Here is a 20940-nt window from a genome sequence, read left to right as displayed (position 1 = left end):
AAGCAAGCACAATTTTAGAGAGACATGTATAGGCTTTCTATATATTTCTCTATAGTGGACGTGGACAACACATAACATGGCTTCCCGAACGGCCACAAAATGGGGATAGGGTACATCATATATGTGTCCTCATTCAATTAGTTGTGGAGAGCTGCATGGGACTTGTGGTCCCATAGTTTTCAGTGGCCATGTATATTGGTCATGGTATGTCTATTTTAGGGCACAGATTAGACTTTTCATCTGTTGCTCCATCTCAAAACTGTGGGAAACTATGCCATTAGTCTTCAGCAGCCATGGTCAAAGAAGGTTCTGAAGACCACAGAAATGTGACTTCAAAGCCACCTGGCCACAGATAGCTGGTTCTGATCTCTTTGCTAAAGTCCAAAACTTCCATGGGATTGTGTAGTCATTATGGCAAATTATTCCAGATTCCATAATTCATTCATTTGGCCTCTGGTGCCTTTCTCCTCCCTCCCTTCCACATTTTTTATAAAATTCATGGCTTGCTTCTTTGATGTCTCCCCACTTTCCCTTGGCAAAACAATTTCTTGTTTAATAGCATCAAGTATTTTCTTTGTGTCTAGCTGTCTGGGTGTTCTCCATCTGAGGTTCTTGGAATATATCCTCTACTGCCCTTGTCCTTTTACTTCAGGAAGCCCTGCTTTTGCTACCCATAGACTTCCTCTTATATAGTCATAGCAAAGGAAGGCACTATGTAATGAATTCCAATTCCAATGCTTGAAAGATTCAAGAAGCATTATCTTTTTAAATATGGTAATTTGTTTCAGTCCTTTAATATCTAAAATAAATATCTGCATGCACTAAACCATGAAACCCGATAGGGCATTAAATCTTCCCTCTGATGGCCTGATTTACTGCGGGAATTTTTTCTGTTAAAATACACATTCCAGCAAAGTGAAGTAGCTTTGTGCAGATATACACCCAGAGCCAGGAACACTCTTCAAAGCAAGCCTTCCAAAAAAACTTGGCTGCTTCAATGCTTTGAAAAGAGGTCCTTCATTAGTGCTAAAGTGCTATGCAAAGCACTTCTTTCAAATGCTTTGCACAGCCCTAATGGGTGGATTTCTATCTATCTGTTGTAAAATGGATTTTCACAGCTGTCCTGGATGCTACGTGCTGTGCTGGAAAGTGGTTGTTCTTCATGTTTGTCCCATTTGGATGCAGGATCTACTTGTTTTGCCCTGTGCACAACTTGATCTCCCAGCAAAGCTATCAATGCATGATGCAACAAGGGTTTTGCTTATCAGCTGGCTTGTCACAAAGCCTGTCCCCGATTTGGGCTGGGAGGGAGTGACCGGCCCAAAGCCAAGAGCTGGTTCCTGTGCCTAAGGGAAAACTAGAACCTGGATCTCCTTGTTCCTAGCACAGCACCTTGACCACTATACCAGACTAGTTCTCTGGGCTGTGCTGGAAGGCAATAAATTCTACTCCCAGTTCAAAAACCTTTGATTCCCCCCAAGTAACTTAAAAGAAGTTAACCACCCAGGCCTATATTTAAATAATTGCTCTTATATGGGTGTCATGACTAGAACCTGAAGCAGCAGCTGTTATTAAAATAGGAACACAAAATGTTTGTATTTCAAAAAGCCCTTTTAATGTTTCAGTTTCACCAATTACATTTCAGGAACTGCATTTCTTACCACTGTTCCAAAAACCCTAAGAATGTGTATGCTACGTAATGAGGCAAAAAAGACATGGGCTGTGAGCGACTCTCAGAATAAATCAGTTTATTCCATTTCTGCATTTGAGTGTGCCAGAGCTAGCTGTCTGCATGGAAAAACTGACTTGAAGTTTTCCATGCACTGAAAAGGAAAGGAAAGCCAGTATGGACCTGAAACTGACACGTATGTTATTTATAACATACAAACAACTTTTAGAAATGAAAAAAAGGTCACGTTCATGATTTCTTGAACACTTTTCATTCAACTAAAGCTCCACTGCAAAGGCTTTTTGGCCCAGTTCTACTACAATGACAAGCAGACAAATAGAATGTTAAAATTCCACACTGAAGTCAATGATAGAATGGTAGAAAAATATGTTATCTCTGAGTAATGCAGCACTTTGGTTTAGAACAAGCTATAATATACATTAAAAAAAACCTTGACAATAATGCTTTGGAACACTGAAGGCCATATAAAAAAGATCCTTACTCATGATGTGTTCAGTGCTTCAGAAAAATTAACAAAAAATGATGCTTTTCTTAAATCCCTCTGGGCTCTATGTTCATCTTTTACGGTGCTATTTTCACAGATTATACGAGGAGGTAGCCTAATACAAATAATTTATGGAAGTTAGTTTTCATACATAATTTAGTGAACCTTGAATTTTCATTTCACTGGACGGGAGGTTAAACTTTCCATTTCCAGCAAGGGAAATAGGTATACGATTGCAAGCAGAAAATGAGACAGGGTTTGTATCATAGTTTATAAACAGGGAAAATATGGCTGGACTATTAAAACACTTAGATGCACTTAACAGTGCAATGAAAAGTATTTTTTGTCCCTGTTAAGAACCATATAAAGCTATTTCAATGGTGAGAACGTTGTAGGAAGCAGGAGGCTGTTCTGCTGTGATTCCAGGAATTGAACACTTCCTCGAACTAGAAGTAAATTACACAGGCAATTAAAAGGTAATAGTGGTATTTGGATCTTTTTTTTCCAAAGACAGAATGGGGGAAAGGGGAGGGAAGAGAAATCTTTCACTTACCAGCTGCTACTACCCGAGGATCCTCATGGGCATAGTGTCTTCCAGCTGCCCGACTATCTGGGCTCTCATTCCACCACAGCACATGGACTACAAAGACAGAAAACGGCAACTCAATAATAATATGAATTAAATAGGTAATGCATTCATTGAAACATGTTTTGGTGAATAATCTTCATTTGGAAAGCCATGCTTATCCTCTGTTATGGATACCACTCATTTATACTGTATATAAAAGAAATCCTTTCACTTCACAACACATCATTGGAACACCACTGACAGTCATGGCAAACACACATTCTATAAGCATCAGATATTTGTATATACAATCCCATTAATTATTATAGTTCTCATCTACCCAATAATTAAATTATTGGATGGATTAAATTATTAAATGTAACCAAATGTTTAAATTTTAATGTTTAATTGGTTCATCACCATAACTAATTTTAAATTAGTTATGGTGATGAACCAATGGAATTGGTAAAGAGTAAATTAGAACCTATTCTTGCCAAGTAAGGAAAGTGCAGCTTCTGTTTTAATTCCTAACAGTTTTACCACTCAGTGCTCAAGGTCTGGGCATGGAATAAAACAGAATTTCCTTTAAAAGGCAAATAAACAGATTATTCTTCTACAAAAGAGTAAAAGACACTAGCCTGTGTTTCTACTGCAATCTAACAAGCACCATAACTCAGTTAACTATTTCATATTCTGTATGGAAGATGCCAATCAGGTGGGTGCTTCTGATTATTTAGAAGTAAATATGATCTATGGCCAGCAAGAATCCAGTTACAGGTAGTCCTTCCTTACCAAATGCCTCATTTAGCAACCGTACAAAGTTATGACGATTGAAGGAAAAAAAACAGCTTTGAACCAATCCTCACATTTACAGCCCTCGCAGCATCCTGCGGTCATGTGATCGCCATTTGCGAGCTTCACAACCAGCTTCCAACAAGCAGAATTACTGGAGAACGCGTAAGTGAAATCTCAAGTCATGGTCTGGTCACGTGATATCTTGCTTAACGACTACGGTTATTCAATTAAGGACAGAAGCGGAAGAGATGTGGTAAGTCTGGCGCAGTCACAATTTTTTGCTTAGCGACCATGGCGCTTAGTGATAGAGTTGCCAGTCCCATTGTGGTTGGTAAGTAAGGGCTACTCATAGTGTATTCCCCTATAGGTAAACTTTCCTCTGAGTCAAGCTTGATTCCAGGCAGCTTTGTAAACACATCCATCCAGATTTTTTTGGCAACAGTATGCCTTCTTTGGGGGTATTTTTCGATTTCCCAGGCTAGCCTACAGCCCTGGGATTCCCTGGCAGTCTCCCATCCTAGTATGAAGATGGCCAGATCTTGCTCAGCTTCAAGCCCAGACAAGATCAGCCATGTGCTATCATGAATTGAAGGCTATGTTTCCTTACTCCTCACGTAAAAGGTAATAGCCCAAGGTTATACTGAAATCTGATAAGCCATCATACCTCGGTTAAGTAGTCCATATTCAGTATGGAAGACACCGATCAGCTTAGTGTATCCACTGTTTATGTGGGCTTTAATTGCAGCTTTAAAGGACTGTCCCCACACTGCTGGTCCACCAGGTTTCATCTGGAAGGTAACCAACTCATAGACTCCTGGGGGGCAGGGAGCAGAAACACCATAAGAAACAGATTCAGAACTTGTAATGTCCTCCCAGCACATTATGTGCATATTTTGGAAATGGGTACAGATTTTGTACAAGAATGGAAGTCAGTACTGAGAGCATCTGAAGTTTTCATTTTTAAAATTTCTAGGCCTTGCTAAAATTGGGCAATTGAAAAATTGTGAAAACTTTGGATATAATTAAATGAAAAATAATATTGTCGGAAGAAATACATGGAAATCTAAGCGCTATTGTTATTTTTCAATTGATGTGGTAGCTTTCCAGCTCAAGAAACTTACCTCTGATCTACCTGCCCATTTAGGAATTCTAGCATGCCTGTCAGAGAACCTTTATATACTGTAAAGAATTTTGGAGTGTACTCTAAAGTACTGTTTCTCAACCTCAGCAACTTTAAGCTGTGTGGACTTCAACTCCCAGAATTCCCCAGCCAGCATTACTACTAAAGCAAAGTAAAAATGTACCATCTTTTTCAGAGCTGCCAAGTTCACTCCAGGGGACCAGGTAGGTAATCTCATTCTCTTGCTTGTCTAACAAGGGCAGCATGTGAGAGATGTATTTTTCCTGCCATTCTGGATCTTTGGTTAATGCTGTGCGGACAGCAGTCCTCTGCGCAAAGCTCTCTACGAACAAGGAAAGATATAGTAAGGTTGGACATCCACACTGAACCATATGGTTTGTCATTTGTGGTTTTTCTCTAGCTCTTTCATAGTCATTCCTTCTTGTTCATCTAAAATCAGCCATTTTTTAGTATTAAGATTGTATTAAAATAATTATTTCTTATATTCTCATAACAGATTTATACTGGGTTTTTATATTCATTCTTAGCTTAGAGCCTGATATTTAGCCTTCTAAAGCAACATATTATATTCAGTTATTTATAGCTAACTAATGATATAGCTTTAACTTTATTTAGCATATAACTTTCATGACATGTTAAAATCCCTTGTTTAGTCATATGTATTTTACTTTTTTATCCCTTCTTCTTGCCTTTCTTTTGTGGTTCTTTATATACCTTCCTTAATGTCTAATAAAAAAATGCAAAAAAGGAAAAAAAAATATGCCCATGACAGATTCTTGTGCTTCTGATTGAATTCTAAGAAAAAATATTCTAAATCAATCTCACCAGTTTGACCGTGACCACTAAAATGCTGGGGTATTTGATACTTGGGAGACCTACTGAGAATATGCATCTCCTTTAAGTCAAGCTTCCTATAAACACCCCTGCTGGTTTTTTGGGCAGCAGAACCAGAATTGTGGTCATTGGCTTCTTCCACATGTTTTTTAATTTCCCATTCCGGCTACCACCACCCTGGTATTCTCTGTGGTCTCCCATTAGGAATAACCCTTGCTTAGCGTCTGATCCCAGGCAAGGCTAGCCAGGAACTGTGACCTGCTGAGACAAAGAAGCACACTAAGAACTGAACAAGAGAGAAGTTAATATAGGTCTTAAGATCCCACTCAACTTTCCTAACCAATTAAAGTTTGGTAGAGTATTATAGGCAGGGTACTTTAATGGCATGTTTAGAGCCAGGAAGCCATTCACATTCTAACCAGTTGGATATTCCTCCATTATCACTTAAGAGAACTGCTCCCTCACCAGTTCACCTAGGAACCATGAATAAGAGATGGAGAAAGTCTTCACCTTAGGACCTGGGAAATATCTTTAATTCAGTCCAGTTGCAGAAATCTCTGTAACCTTATCCCAGCCTATGTCAACAAATCTTGCTAAAGAAACTCTGGAAGAATCCTGCTTTCTGCAGAGGTGGAACAGCCAAAAACATGACATTAATCTCAGTACCTGGATTATTTTCCCTCTTTAGAATTCAATGCATCTCCCAGGTTCCTCACTCTGAATCAAGATTTAACCCCCTAGTTAATCAGTTTAACTAACTATCTTAATGAATGCATAATCTTTCACTCTATTTATCAGACCACAACCAACACCATTTCCTAGAGTAAAAATAGAATACAGGAGACATGTTCTTTGTTTGGGAGTTGTTACTATTTGGTTTGCAGGAGAGCAGTGTGTGCTGTCCATAGAATCAGAGGACACAAAAGTTCCAACAAGGAGGGGGCAGACGGGGACTTGGAGGCTATTTACAAAATCAAGCAAGCCTTATAGCATTCTCCATAGTTTTGAAGCCATATTGATTCCAAGTTTATATGCACATTCTGACAGAAGAGCATTTTGTCAACTTTAAGGCAACTATATTGTGAATAATAACAGCCCTCTATTGGACTGAACTGAACAGTCAGGAACTTGTGGTTGTTAAGTGAAATCTAGGCTCATGAGGGCTGCTATTTGGTTTCTTACCAGTTACCAAGGTTTCTTATTTAAATTACACTGGTGGTTACACTGGAGTTTCTGCAATGAATCTTTTCAAACTAGTTGAGTAATCTGAAGATGTCCCACATCCAATGGGAAGTCCAGAACCACAATCTTTTTATCTAATCCATTACATAATAAGTACTATGATATAAAACGATGCATACCATATTTCCAAATATGGAAAACTTTATTCAGTCCCCCTAATTCTAGAGTCCAGTATCCAACCATTTGGGAATGAACTGTGCGAAGGTGAATGTTTTTACTGGTCAGCTCCAGAAAATCTTTCATCTTGTTTGGCTTAATTGTGTAGGTACGAAACTCATAGAATGTGCCATCCGTTTGTCGGGGCCCAGTTGCAAAAGATGATGCCTGAAAACAAAGAAACATAAATAAAAATGAATGAATGCCAATAACCCACAATATCATTTTCTTTTAACGTGTGTAATGTGAAGTTCATTTGAAAAATAAGAGAAAGACTACCACGGTCTTCTACAATCTGGTGCTATAGAATCTGAAGTTAAATACACCTTGAGGCAACAGACTGGGGAAAGCTAGATTACTATGATAACAATAGTAGCCAGAATTCCATATTCAAGGCACATTCAGTTCTTTATACAAAAAATTAGTTAAACTATGAAAGTCATTGTCATCAGATATGGCAATGGTCACCAACTGGTTTAGAATGGTTTAAAAGGGAATTAATATTCACAGGATTTAGTACCATCAGTGGACAGTAATATTAATGGCTATGTGTTGAATATAAGCAGGATACTTTAAGTAGCAGCAGCTGGGAAGAGACAGTAGAAGAATGTTCCTGTGCTACTACACATTCTTATGAGAATCTGAATGGCCACTGTGTGACACGAACTGCTGGATTAAATGGTCCGAGGGTGTTTCTTATTATTAAGTTCTTAGAACATTTTACTCCCTGTTACCAATGTCAGCCTCGATTCTGATCCCTCTATAATACGCTAAAGTTCTTCACCCTTTGTACAATTGTACTCTGGTCTTATACATCTCACTGGATTCAAACACTGCACTAAGCCAAAATGCAGTATGCTCCATTTAGAGTTACTGCAATGGGTGAAGAAAGCCACTGTAGCTTTCATGTAACCATGGCTTAGCACAGTGTACAAACCCTGCCAATGAATTCAGCAAGCCATGGTTCTATAGGAGTCCTCCTTTGGAATTTTAGAACTGCACTTTGTTCCCTCCTAATCTTTCAGGTATCAGTGCTACACAAACACAAGAGAGGCCACCACACTGATGTGGATAAACTGGATTTATTTTGCAATTAAATAAAATGTACAAGGCAATAAGGTCATCTTTACTCTCTAAACATTTCTGTCTTCTCTGTCCAAGCTGGTAGTACTGCACTAGCAACCACTCAATTGAAAGCACTGACCACTACCAACTGGCCAACTAAAGATAGAGAGAACAAAATGTATACAAAAGTGGGAGTGAGATTATTCACTACCTCTGCATTGCTTTTGAATCTCAGGTATGTAAACAGTGCCCTCTAAGAAATGAAAACATTTTAATCACATTCTTTTGCACTGCCTTTATTGCTGTATTTTCCCCTCCTGAAAGCTTCTGGCCACTACCTATTACAGGAGGGACATAGAACCTTCCCTAGGCTCAGAGCAAAAGGAGCAATAGGAGGGGTACTGAATCTGGACTGCAACATTTCAGATGACCACTAGATGGCAGAAAAGAGTTAAATTTATATATGTCTCTTGCTTCCATCTAGTGGTCATCTTGATTCTGCGGCCCAGATTGAGTATCCCTCATACTAGAACAAGCTTTTAACTGTCCTGAATTATTCCTTCCATGGTTTCATCACAGCCACAATGTAATATTCAACATTTCACTTTGCAAACCAAATGTGGCACTTCTTGACACAACTGTTTTTTAATTCACCCAGCCAAATGCCTCAGTCTTTAAAAAAAAAAAAGAGTTTTAGAACAATGCGTATATTTTATTTTTCCCCAATCAAGTTCACGAAAGCCAGGGAGATATAACAATGATTACAGAGCAGAAAAATATATACCTGCAGAAATTACAGGATGACCTTTGCCTTTTCTGTTAGTTATGTTAACAGGATTATTTGAAGATAAAGATATGAAATGGCCGTTATTGTGAAATTAATGACACATCCATGAGTTCACTGAGGAACAAAATAAAATACTAGAATACAGCTGCAGAAACAGGAGGGGAAAAATACTTATGGTGTATTTTATTTTTAAAAATTAAAAAAAAAGTCACCTTGGGAGTTTGCATGCATTTATTCACAGCTAGATCAGCCCTACAGTGGTTCTTCAACAGGAATGTCACCTGGTGTATAATACTATTCTTGACTTTACAAGTAAGGATTCCTTGGACACCAACGCGGGCAGATGTTAAAGAACATTAACACTCCATTTTTAATAGTTTTATAGAAGAGTGGATTTAGCAAGTGTAGCTGGCTTGCACAGGTAGAGGATTCCCGTCTTCCCATCTGCATCTGGCCTACTCTAGACCAGCATTTCTCAACTTTGGGAAATTTTAAGATGTGTGGACTTCAACTCCCAGAATTCCCCAGCCAGCAGTGACTGCCCCATCACTTTAAAAGTGGTTTATTTATTTATTTATTACTCAAATTTAGCCACCACCCATCTCCCCCAAAAGAGGGACTCTGGGCGGTTCCTAATCATCAGTCCAAATCTGTATTTTGGAGTATGTGGGAGATGATGGCTTAGAATGAAAAGAAGAAGAAAAAAAAGGACAACACTAGAATAGAGGTTGCCTGTCCAACCTGTGGAGAGGCAACAAAGTAGAATAGGAGGGATGCAATTCTTGCTCCTCATTTAGAGTTTGTGGAAAGGGACTCTTTCTGCAGTGGTGTGTTGCTTCCCTAACTACTAGCACTTTGTTCAAAACACTAGAAAAGGCAAGTCAAGGCCGAGAAGACTTGATCAGCTTTCTGCCAGGCTTCAAAGACTTTTTCCAACCCAACCTCAAATTCAGATCTGCTTAGGGAATCAAGTCCACCGAAATCCAATACAGTAGAGATTCCTTCCACCGGGCCCTTCCCTCCTAGCTTCCTGGGCTCTTTCCCTTCTCCTCACCGCTCCTTTTCTCTGTCGACAACAGTTCAGTGAGTGGCAGTGATGAAACAACAAGAACAGCCGCCGCCATGTTAAGCATCCCAGGCAGGGACGGCACCACCTGCTGGAAGTCTGCCTGTCCACTAGTTCTGCACGGCTCTAGTCCTCTGCCTCCGTCCTCCACCCCAGCGTCTTCCTTGGCTGCCCCTGCTTCACCGGCAGGGCGAGCCCCCCTGCCTCTTCCGCGCGCCAGCCTCCTTTACCTGGGCACTGACCGCTCGCGCCGCAGCCGCGACTCCTCTGAGGACAGCCCGAGGGGCCTGCATAGTTTAATCGCCCGGGCGCCAGCAAGGTGGCAGCGCTGCGACAGCGACAGCCGAGGCACGTAGCCCGGCCGAGGGCGGTGACCGGCACTTCCTACTGCGGCCTGGCCCGCCCGCCGCCGCTCCGCAAAGGCAAAACATTGGCCGGCGCGAACCTCGTGGCCGCCTCACCCCCAAGCGCAGGGAAGCCACGGTGCCCCTTCCGACCCCCTTCCGCAAGCGGGCGGGGGCGCTGCGGAATGAAGATAAAAGCTCCCCGGGATACTGCATCTGGGGTCTGGTTGGATTGCAACTCCCAGCACCCTGGATCTTCGGCCCGGGTTGCTGGAGCCGATGGATTGTAGTCCGGCCGCTCTTGGGGTCCCTGAACTAAATAGCTCCGTCGTCTCCCCGCGAAGCTCCAGGGAGCCTGCCTGAGCGTGTTGGAGGAAAGTTTGTTTTGCAAATTAAATCAAATATTACGCGCGCGGGGGCGGGGGGAGTTCTTCATGGGGTTTCTCTTTACTCAGTTCCAGAATTATTGGTTCCAGAATTTTTTACTCATTATACTCTATAGGTCCTCAACTAAAATTTCTCCCTGGAGCTTCCGGTGGGACCATCGCAAAGAAGAGTGGTAGAAACGTCCATTTACTTGGTTTTGTGAAGCTGGGTTGTATTGCCAATTCGTCTCTAGTACTGGGATTTTCCTATTGCTTGGCGGTCAAGCCATGCACAGTATGGCTGAGAAATTATAAAGAAGGTGAAGTCATGAAAGGGTGAACCCACGTTTAGGCATTTTTCTGTTATTTCTGCCCAGTGCACGCTATTACCTACGCAGCAGCACGTAACAAATCATGTTGTGTTTACACATCTAGGCTAAGCCAAAATGAAACAAATTGCATTATGGAATTTCCATGCTTTGTTTTGCTATGACAGCCTTCTCATACCAGATGTCCTTCAGATGCAGTGGACTTCAAAACTGCCCATTAGGAATTATCTAACTCATCTGAACAGAGCTGGGAGAACATCAGATGCAGACGTACAAGTCATGGTTCTCACGTGTCTTTGGTTTTAGCTTTAGGTTGTCAAACTTACGGAACTGCAGAATCAATTAAGAGGAAGGTAAATAAAAACAAAGTGATTTCAGTTGTGGCCTCCTCTCAAGTTTGTGGAGTGTTATTTCTAATGTCTAAAGCAGGTGTGTAATCTAGGCTGACAACAATTTAGACAAAAGTCCCATCCATGCTTATTCTCACAAAAGTACACATAGCAATAAAGAAACCTAGAAGAAGCAATTCAAATTCAATTTTCAACCACAGACATAAGAATTAGAATTACTGCTGGGATGTATGAAACTTTCAAAAATGAATGTAAAATATTTTATGTAATCCATGAAAATATACAGTATTTCAAATTTCGGCCAATATTTTAATGATTTTTTTTTAGCTTCCAGAACATAATACACTTTAGATTTTAAAGATGGGATATGGAACCTGCAATATGCAGCTTAATTTCAAGAAGCCTGCAAAGATACGTAGCACAAACTGAATGGTACTGCCAAGGGGCAAGAGAGGAAGTGACAGAATTGCATACACACAATCCAGAAAAGCTATTTAATTTTGCATTTAATAATCTCAATCATAATATTGCAATAATGAATACAACAGAAAGTTCAGATCCAGCAACAAATACTCAACAATAAATAAATTTCAGCTGTAATATCTGAAACTTCATTCTCTTGATCTCACTGCAACTTACACAATAATGAGAATTCCCTGATTAATATATTGTGACATCAACTTTTTAGTATTCATTTTACAAGTCTGAGCACTTTTAAGTTATAATGTTTTATCATTTGCTTTTAGTTGTATTTGTAAATTAAGACATTTAACACCGTAACACCAGGATGAAATTATTAATTCAAACCCATCCCACATTTTTTCATTCTCAGCTCTAAATATTCAAATACTAATATTTCATACTAAGTGTCATGATTTGCTCATATAGTTTGAATCTATTTTTATGCAGATAATTAGAAAGGCATTTATTTGAGAGGGATAACTTGAATTTCCACAAATAATGACTATTATTCAAAACTACACTCAATCTGCATCTACAGATACAAAGTGCAAGTGAGGGTTGGAGTGCAGAAAATAAAAATTTTCGGTGCTGTCCTTCAACTGGAATAAAACTACTTCAAAGGTGAAAACGATGCAGGAATCAGAAGCATGTTTTGCTGGGCTTCCAAGAACTGAATACTGTCCCGAACTGAAAATAAGAATTAAAATATGCTCTCTCAAAGTTTAATTAAAAAAAAAAAGACAGACATTCCAAGGTACAAACACAGCAATTTCTTACCAGCTGCTACCACTCTGGCATCTTCATGGGCCATGTGCCTTCCAGCTGCCCGGATATCCGGACTCTCAAACCACCAAAGCACATGAACTATAAAAGTAAAAACAAAAACACAGTATCACAAGGTGTGCGTACAAATCTACAGAACAAATTGTGACATGCAAATTCCAATGAGCACAAACAATTCTCCGCCTCTAAGGGCTTCTCTGTACAATTCTGTAGAAGGGCCCAGGTAGTCACAGAAGAGCTAAGTATATCAGATTTGATAAAGAGGCACAGTGCTGCTCTAGAGTTAACTGTAGCCCATGTTCTGTACTAAAATTTCAGGTATAGTCCTGGCATTTCCAGAAAAAAGTGGGTAAATCTTTTCCAAAAGTTCAGAAAGCCATTGCCAATTAGAGTAGACACAAAATAGATGGATCAACAGTCTGAATCATTGTAAGGAAGCTTCTTATACTCCTAAAGATTTTCTCCAAATTTTTAGACAATGTTCTCAGAATCCTAGGAGTGGGGATCCTGCTTTCAACAGTAAAATGATACAACTGATGCACTGCCATTTGCTGTGAACAGAACTTTCAAAGGGTTTAACTTTAAGTATGACTAAATCTGGACCCAACTGACCCTTTCCTTCTTGTCTCTATGCTACAGTGAATGGATACCAACTGAGCACATGTGGAATTATGGATCATAGCAATGGGAAAAAAATATATTGGGGCATGATTCCATATTTGAAATAAGAAAAGTTTGATCCTGTACCTGTATTAAGAAATCCATATTCTGTGTGGAAAACACCAATCAGTTTTGCATAGCCTTTACTAACATGTGCATCAATAACAGCTTTGAATGAATTTCCCCATAAAGCTGGTCCACCTGGTTTCAACTGGTAAGTCACCAACTCATACATCCCTAGGAAGAAGCATCATTATCAGCTTACTATAGACAGTGAAACAAAAACAAGCAACTCATTGCTTACAGCATATTATTCCTATATTTTCACCAATGATCTAAATTGAATTTCATTTTACTTTTGGCTTTAAATCCATGCATGCTTGGAGTTTAAATTTATTTTCAGTTCATAATTTTGAATTACATGTGTGTAGGTATACCCATCTGTCCACAGATCCCATGCTTGCCTCAATTGGAAGAGCTTTAAATATAACTTTGACCATTTAAAAAAAAACTATTTTATCAATAAAATAATTTTAAGAGAAAGTAGTAGATATAGTAATTTCTCTCGATCTCACACACACACACACACACACAAATATAAATAAGGGTTAGGGTTGGAAAATATGATAGCTTTTAAAATGAGATTAAAAGGATGAATATTTTGAAGTATTGTTTTGGTTTCAGTCCACAGCTAAAGAAAGTAGTAAAACTATGACAGTTCCCACTTTCATTTCCCCCACTAGCCTGTGGTTCTTTGGCATGCATGTTTGGTCTAGTGATTAAGGCAAGGGGCTAGAATCCAGGAGACTGAGAGTTCCAGTCCCGCCTTAGCACTGGGTGAAAGCTGGCTGGGTGACCTTGGACCAGTCACTCCCTCTCAGCCCAGCTCACCTCACAGGGTTGTTGTTGTGGGGAAAATAGGAAGGAGTATTAGGTATGTTCGCCACCTTGACTTATTGAGAGCCAGTTTGGTCTAACGGTTAAGGCAACGGGCTAGGAACCAGGAGACTGTGAGTTCCAGTCCTGCCTCAGGCATGAAAGCCGGCTGGGTGTCCTTGGCCCAGTTGCTCTCTCTCAGCCCAGTTCACCTCACAGGGTTGCTGTGGGGAAAATAGGAAGGAGTATTAGGTATATTCTCCACCTTGACTTATTGAGAGCCAGTTTGGTCTAATGGTTAAAGCAATGGGCTAGGAACCAGGAGACTGTGAGTTCCAGTCCTGCCTCAGGCATGAAAGCCGGCTGGGTGTCCTTGGCCCAGTTGCTCTCTCTCAGCCCAGTTCACCTCACAGGGTTGCTGTGGGGAAAATAGGAAGGAGTATTAGGTATATTCTCCACCTTGACTTATTGAGAGCCAGTTTGGTCTAACGGTTAAAGCAATGGGCTAGGAACCAGGAGACTGTGAGTTCCAGTCCTGCCTTAGGCATGAAAGCCGGCTGGGTGACCTTGGGCCAGTTGCTCTCTCTCAGCCCAGCAAACCTCTCAGGGTTGTTGTTGTGGGGAAAATAGGAAGGAGTATTAGCAATGTTCACTGCCTTGAGTTATTTATAAAATAATAAAGGCGAAGGCAGGATAGAAAATAACTAACTAAATAAATGTTGGTGTAGGTATCCTTTCAAGCTGGTTGGAGGCAAGGAAAAAACAACAACTGAAAGAGAAAGGGAGCTGAAACTTATTACCTCAATGAGGAACTAATAAATCTTGCTAATCAGCTGTGTGCTATAATTTTAGCAAAAGCGGTGACTCCAAGCCCAGAAGTACTAAGATCTTCCCTATACCATCTCCTCAATCAATTTCTGAGTTTCTGTGGATTTTCTGTGGATTCTATGGATATGAAATCAGTACAGCAGGTTGAGGAGTAAGAGAACCGACCCTCTTTTGGTGGGATCCCCAAATCACACCAGGGGACCAAGTAAGCAATTTCCATATGCTGTTTATTCAGAAGTGGAAGAATTGCAGCCAATTTTTCCTGCCATTCTTTATCATTGATTACAGCCTTCCTTACAGCTGCTCTGTCCGCAAAATTATCTGTGTAAGAAAAAAAAAAAGATGGAAATTCTACAGCCAATGTTGTACTTGCTTCCATGATAAAAACACAAAGCTACACAGAAATAAACGTAAAATTTGATAAGAAGTTTTAACTTAATATCACCATTAAAAACAGAACTCTCAAAATCCAGCCTTGGAAAATACAAGGCAATATGGTTCCACTCTCCTGTCCCATTTTCTCTTCAGGAGCCTCACATGCTCTTTTGCTGGGCCATGCATTGTAGCATAATTCCAACACTCATGAAGCTCAAAATTATTTTGGCAAACATCAGGGACTCCAGCCATTGAAAGACAAAGACTGGGGCCTCCTTTAGCAGTTATCATAGATTGTTAGCCCTGATGCCTCAAAATTATCCAGGCAAGAATAGAAATGTCCATTATCAACTCTTCTGATTGGCAGGCAATTTGATGTGCATTTGCAAGAATGTGCTGGCCTTTTTCTATTGCTTAATTAACAAAGAACTGCTTCTAAACTAAATTAGCCCCATAGATCCCGAATCTCTTTTGGATACTATCATTTATAACCCCAGGATAGAAGACCCATATAACTTGGTAATAAACTTCATAGCAGTAATAACTTAAAAAGGCACATTTAACCTCTTTGAAACACTACCATGCAATTCATACCGTATTTCCAAATATGAAACGCCTTATTCATTGCCCCAAATTCAGCTGTCCAGAATCCAATCATCTGTGAGTGAACCATACGAATCTTAATACATTTATTGACCAATTCAAGGAACTCCTTTAATTTTGCTGGCTTAATGTCATAAGTACGAAATTCATAGAAAGTGCCAACTTCCTGTCTGGGTCCAGTAGCAAAAGATGAACACGCTTGAAGCACATTTGGCTTTAAAGAGACAAAAGCATGAAACATTTAGGGAAAATGACAGTTTCTAGGTTTGTAGTCATAGAATATATGATTTGATCAGTGAGATACTACAACATGAGAATTTCAGTAAATAAGATGCCAAAGCTTTATTCATGTTTAAGCTTTGAATTTTAATAATTCATTGGGGCAAATACAGTATCAGTGCTTTAGCTCTTACAAAGATTTATGCCATTCATCTTGAAGAGTTGTGAAAAAATCCAAGATAGGGAGAGTGGAACTAAGAAAAAACTGAGAAAGAGTTCACTCAGTTAATGAACTGTTTCTGCCTAGCTTTCCCCCCAAAAATTATAAAGGAGGCTACTGTAGTAGCTGGGTATATACAACATGATCAACCCAAATAATAAACTGTATTACAGTTTTAACATTTTGCGAACTTAGACAATTACTGATACCTAAATAAATCAACAAATTTCACATATCCTATAAACAGAAATTCTTTCTACTTCGATTTACCTGAAAATCTGCAACTGCTTGATTTTATTTTGTAAAATATGCATACACCCACTATTCTTTGGACTGGAGTGGCAGAGAAGCCTGAGTAAATAATAAGAATATTCTGGCTGTACACTGTCAAGAATATTGAGATTTGTGGCACTGTCTTTCAGGAATGTTTCTCCTTACCAATTTTTCAGCAGAAAAAGCACTGATAATTTGCCAAGGAAGTGCAAGGTTTCTAACACAGTTTGGAAACTACTGTGCTAATCAATAAGAGGAGCACAGCAAAAGTTATGCATGTCAGCAGTCCACGGTAAAATATCATGACTTGTTTCATTTAGGAACTGGCAGTGCATTTTTCATAGCATCACGCACCACTGCTCATCTCTGGCATTAGTTCACAACATGCTTCCCAAGCCATAAACTTCAAGCACCAGACAGAAGCGCTGCATTTTTCCTAGGTAGCATTTCTTCAGAGATGCCTAGAAATTAATACACACATTTATTTGAAATCTCAGTTCAATCAAAAATCTTCCCAGTTTCTCCCACATCCCTTTCATATGCTGAAAGTCAAAATGCACAACTAACGTTGCAGAGATTTGCTTTATTTTGATCCAGCATCTGGATTTTTAAAAATTAACAGCTGAGCAGCTCAGCTTTAATTTCAGTCATGTCCACAGTAAAAAAGATATGTGGAGGAGAAACCACTACAGATTAATAGTAAACTACAAAGTAAATAAATAATTATAGCCCTAAGCAAAATCTAGACATCGGCATTAGGGTCTCTTGCAGCAAAAGTTAAGCAGCTCTGAACCTGATCAATGAACAGGATATAACTGGAGCTCCCTACCCATACAACATATAAAAGGAATTTATTTTTTCAACATAGCACATGCAGAAAACATATTGGTATGCTATCAAAAATGCATCTGCTATGCAAAGTTCCTGTGGTGACAAATAAGCCATAACTCCTATTATACAAAGCTCCCAATGCTACTAACAAGCAATCATATTTAACTCTGAAATTATCCAGGACTGGTAAAATCACCTGAAGAGAAGAAAATGATGTTAGAAATGTACTACTACTACTTGCCCATTGTGGCAGAGAGAAAAGTCCTAACTTACATAAATCATCAACTGATGAAGCTTTTTTATAGCATGGAGAGAAACAGTATCATATGCCACTATGTGGGGGGAAATGGATTCAGCTAAAAAATGGACCATCTTGTGAGGAAGCGAAAATGGGATCAGATTCATATTGATAATTTACTGATAATTTACCTCTTCCAGAGTTTTCATGTTTTATTTTTCTCTCTTATCAGCCCCCTCTCTTTACAATCCACAGAGGATTGTACATACTTATGTAAGCTTACTTATCTTGCAAAAGTAACAATGGGAGAAACACACCTGTTTGATTTATTACGCAGCTCTTAAAGGCAAATAACTCTTCAGAAAAACACACCCAACCTGCTACTATTCACTTTTCACTGGCAGTTTCTACTTATATGTTCATAAGAGTTCATTTCCCAAATACTGTACGTCTCAATCAGCAAGCAGTTTTTTCCCCACTGTCTCTGTCAAGTTGAGCTCAATTCCCAATGGACATGCCTATTTTGTTTTCTTAGCAACAATACAGAAGTGTTATTTGGCCTTTTTCATAGTGCCAAACTCACACTGTTCTTTTAAAAACATTATTTGAACTGTGATACTTTCATGATGCTATGGGCATTGATGAATACTCTAACAAAAATGAATATTCTGAAAATACTCTTTATGAACTGAATAGTTCTGACTTTGAACAAATGAAATGCAGGGATATATAAACTTCAGAACTGGAAGCACATTGTAAAACTAAAATCTTCTTTCAACTGAGCTTGACTCCTAGTGACATCTGGAGGCAGAAAGGTAGGTTGATAGATAGATAAATAGAGGAGAGGAAGAGAGGAAGAAAGGAATGGAGGGGATAGAGGAAGGCAGGCAGGAGATAGATGATGGAGAGGAAGGAAATAGAAGGTAGGTGGGTGGGTGAAGGAAAGAAAGAGAGAATGGAAGAGGTATGGAACTTTACTATACCAAATACCATACTATATTATGGAAGCTGTTTGCCACTGCCTTCTTGCAGGCTGAACGTTTCTGAGGTCACCCAAGGTCCGCTCGGTAATGCCACTTGCTGGGCAATCTCTTGGGGGCCAGAAGCTTCACATTTTGGGAAAAAGCCAAGGCCGACAGCGGTTGGAGCAATGGCCAAACGCGGGCAGAGGCATGCCACCCCCAAGGCAAAACGGAACACCAGAGGTGCAGGTTTCTCTTTCTTCCCAAGGGGTTCTTAACCGAAATCACAACAAACCCCAGCCTATTTTAAAGGCTGCGCCGCGTGTCTGGTGCGCGGGCATCTTATTGCATCTGGGCAACAGAGGGAGGGGGTGTACCCCTGCCCGCAGACCGCTCTCCAGCCCGGTCCGGAAAAGGAGGTCCCGCCTTGAGACATGTCACATTGCTTGGCTTGCAGAGCAGGCATCTAACGATCCACAGACGGGGGGGAAAGAAAAACACTCTCAGGGGATTTACCTGGGCGCGGAAAGGGCCTGCCGCTGCAGCTCTCCTGAGGAGGCGGCCAAGAACGCAGCACACGCGGAGACCCATCATGGTCGGAAAATCTGTAAGCGCCCAGAGGCGACGTTGAAGAACGAGAGGAGACCACACTCCTCCGTCTCTTTCCCTACGGAAGCCCCAGAGGGCCAAAAAGCACGCCTTGGCGTTACGGCGGAAAGCGGACAGGCGGGCGTGGGGAACGTATCCGGAGGCAACTCTTCAGAGAGGCGGGAAACGCATGTGCTTTGCTGTTGCGCCTTTAAGTCTCCGTTTCACCTTGCTTTCACGCATCCGAGATCCCTTTTTACACGCACTGCTATATACTTGCCCACTTAGATGAATGAGCTCGTCTAAAATTCAGAAGTGCCCCTTTCTGTTCTTCCCGCTGCTGTCAAAAATATGGGGTCCCACCCAGTGTTGCTCCTTGAACGCGGCGGTTTTCTTTAATAGCCCAATTTTTCGGGTGACGACATTTAGAGACAGAGGCTGGGTTCACAGCGTGCCTTGGACAGCGGAGTTTCGGACGAGTGTATTGTGCCCACTGTATGATGGGTTAATGCAGTGTTTCTCAACTTTGGCAACTCTAAGATGTATGGACTTCACCTCCCAGAATTCCCCGCTGGGGAATTCTGGGAGTTGAAGTCCACACATCTTAGAGTTGCCAAAGTTGAAAAACACTGGGTTTAATGTATCCTCTGAACCCAGCAATGTAAATAGTTGCAAAACTCTGCTTAAAGTAATCTCAGGATAACTGTAAACACAGCCCAGAAGGTTACTAAATAGTCCCCCCGGTTCTGTTTGCCTTTGATAGAATGGTATTGTATCCAGCAAAAGTTTTTCCTTGGCACGAATAGGAGAGAGATGAAACTCTGTAGCTCCTCTGTTTCTGCATTTAGAGCAAGTTGGATTCTCACATTGCACCAAGCCATTGTTTAAACATGATTTGTTGAGTACACCAATGCTGGCTGGATTCACCTCAAAGAAATAAAGCATAGTTTACAGTCCACAATGGATTCACACAACATGCTAAGGAAACACCAAACAGGCCACATGTAAGTGTGAAAAATGATGCTTAAATTTGTCTTCAGCTCTAGCTGAAGGAAGGCTCACTACACAGCTTTAAAGATATTATACTCAATGGCGAGTGAACTAGGCTCAAGAAAAATCAGCATCAAGAGACACACTTCTATTTCTCCAAATCCGGCAAACTGCTCATGTCGTAAAGCTAATGGGAAATGAAATGGTTAAAAAAAATCAAAATACATAATAGGAGTCTGTTTCTGTGCCTCTAGTCATTGTGTATTCTTTCTTTTAAGAAAGCACATCTAATAGCTACAGTGAAACAATATTGAAAAGAAGCCTTTTTGTTAATCTGGTCACCCTCAGCGATGAATATTAAAAACTGCATAACTATATTCTGCCTGCATTTCACTGTTTTGACTGATAAGTCCTGGAGTTCTTTAAATGCTATCATACAGCTGGGGAATATTTTAGACTGGAAAAGGCTGATAAGGCAATCTTGTCTCCACAGACTATAAAATCCCTGATCTTTAGCCATATTGACTAAGCATAATGGAAATTGTAGTCCAGTGATATCCAGGGACCTGAATTTTGGGAGAGACTGCTAGAATAAATGTGACAAAATGCCTAATACTGAATGGATCACACTTTTAACTGTTTTGATCAGGTTCTACTGCTATTGCCTCTTGATTTCTCTATGTATAGTTATGGCATTTTATAAAAGGTTATACTCATTTATGCTATGAAGTTGATTAATTAACTTGTAGCAGAATCTTCATTGTAATACTTCGTCTTGAATCACAGTCATAAAGCATGGATTGCCTTGAAATTTTA

At 40.1% G+C, this 20940-nt stretch overlaps 2 protein-coding genes across 2 annotated transcripts; both read right to left on the bottom strand.

The window, feature by feature from the left end:
* Positions 1 to 1592: 1592 nt before the first annotated feature.
* LOC134491280 (protein NipSnap homolog 3A-like) lies at positions 1593 to 10209 on the bottom strand. The gene is made up of 6 exons (XM_063294917.1): positions 10059 to 10209; positions 6874 to 7078; positions 4842 to 5000; positions 4202 to 4351; positions 2728 to 2814; positions 1593 to 2620 (listed from the first exon to the last, which is right to left on the bottom strand). The coding sequence occupies exons 1-6, from the start codon at positions 10119 to 10121 to the stop codon at positions 2544 to 2546; spliced, it is 741 nt and encodes a 246-aa protein (XP_063150987.1). The 5' UTR covers positions 10122 to 10209; the 3' UTR covers positions 1593 to 2543.
* Positions 10210 to 11698: 1489 nt separating this feature from the next.
* Positions 11699 to 19219, bottom strand: LOC134491279 (protein NipSnap homolog 3B-like). The gene is made up of 6 exons (XM_063294916.1): positions 19063 to 19219; positions 15795 to 16017; positions 14991 to 15146; positions 13209 to 13358; positions 12456 to 12542; positions 11699 to 12365 (listed from the first exon to the last, which is right to left on the bottom strand). Exons 1-6 carry the CDS (start codon positions 19138 to 19140, stop codon positions 12289 to 12291), a joined length of 771 nt encoding a protein of 256 aa, XP_063150986.1. The 5' UTR covers positions 19141 to 19219; the 3' UTR covers positions 11699 to 12288.
* Positions 19220 to 20940: the final 1721 nt, after the last annotated feature.

This window comes from Candoia aspera, chromosome 2 (assembly GCF_035149785.1).
Source record: "Candoia aspera isolate rCanAsp1 chromosome 2, rCanAsp1.hap2, whole genome shotgun sequence".
Lineage (NCBI taxonomy): Eukaryota > Metazoa > Chordata > Lepidosauria > Squamata > Boidae > Candoia > Candoia aspera.
This window is presented reverse-complemented; position numbering and strand designations above follow the sequence as displayed.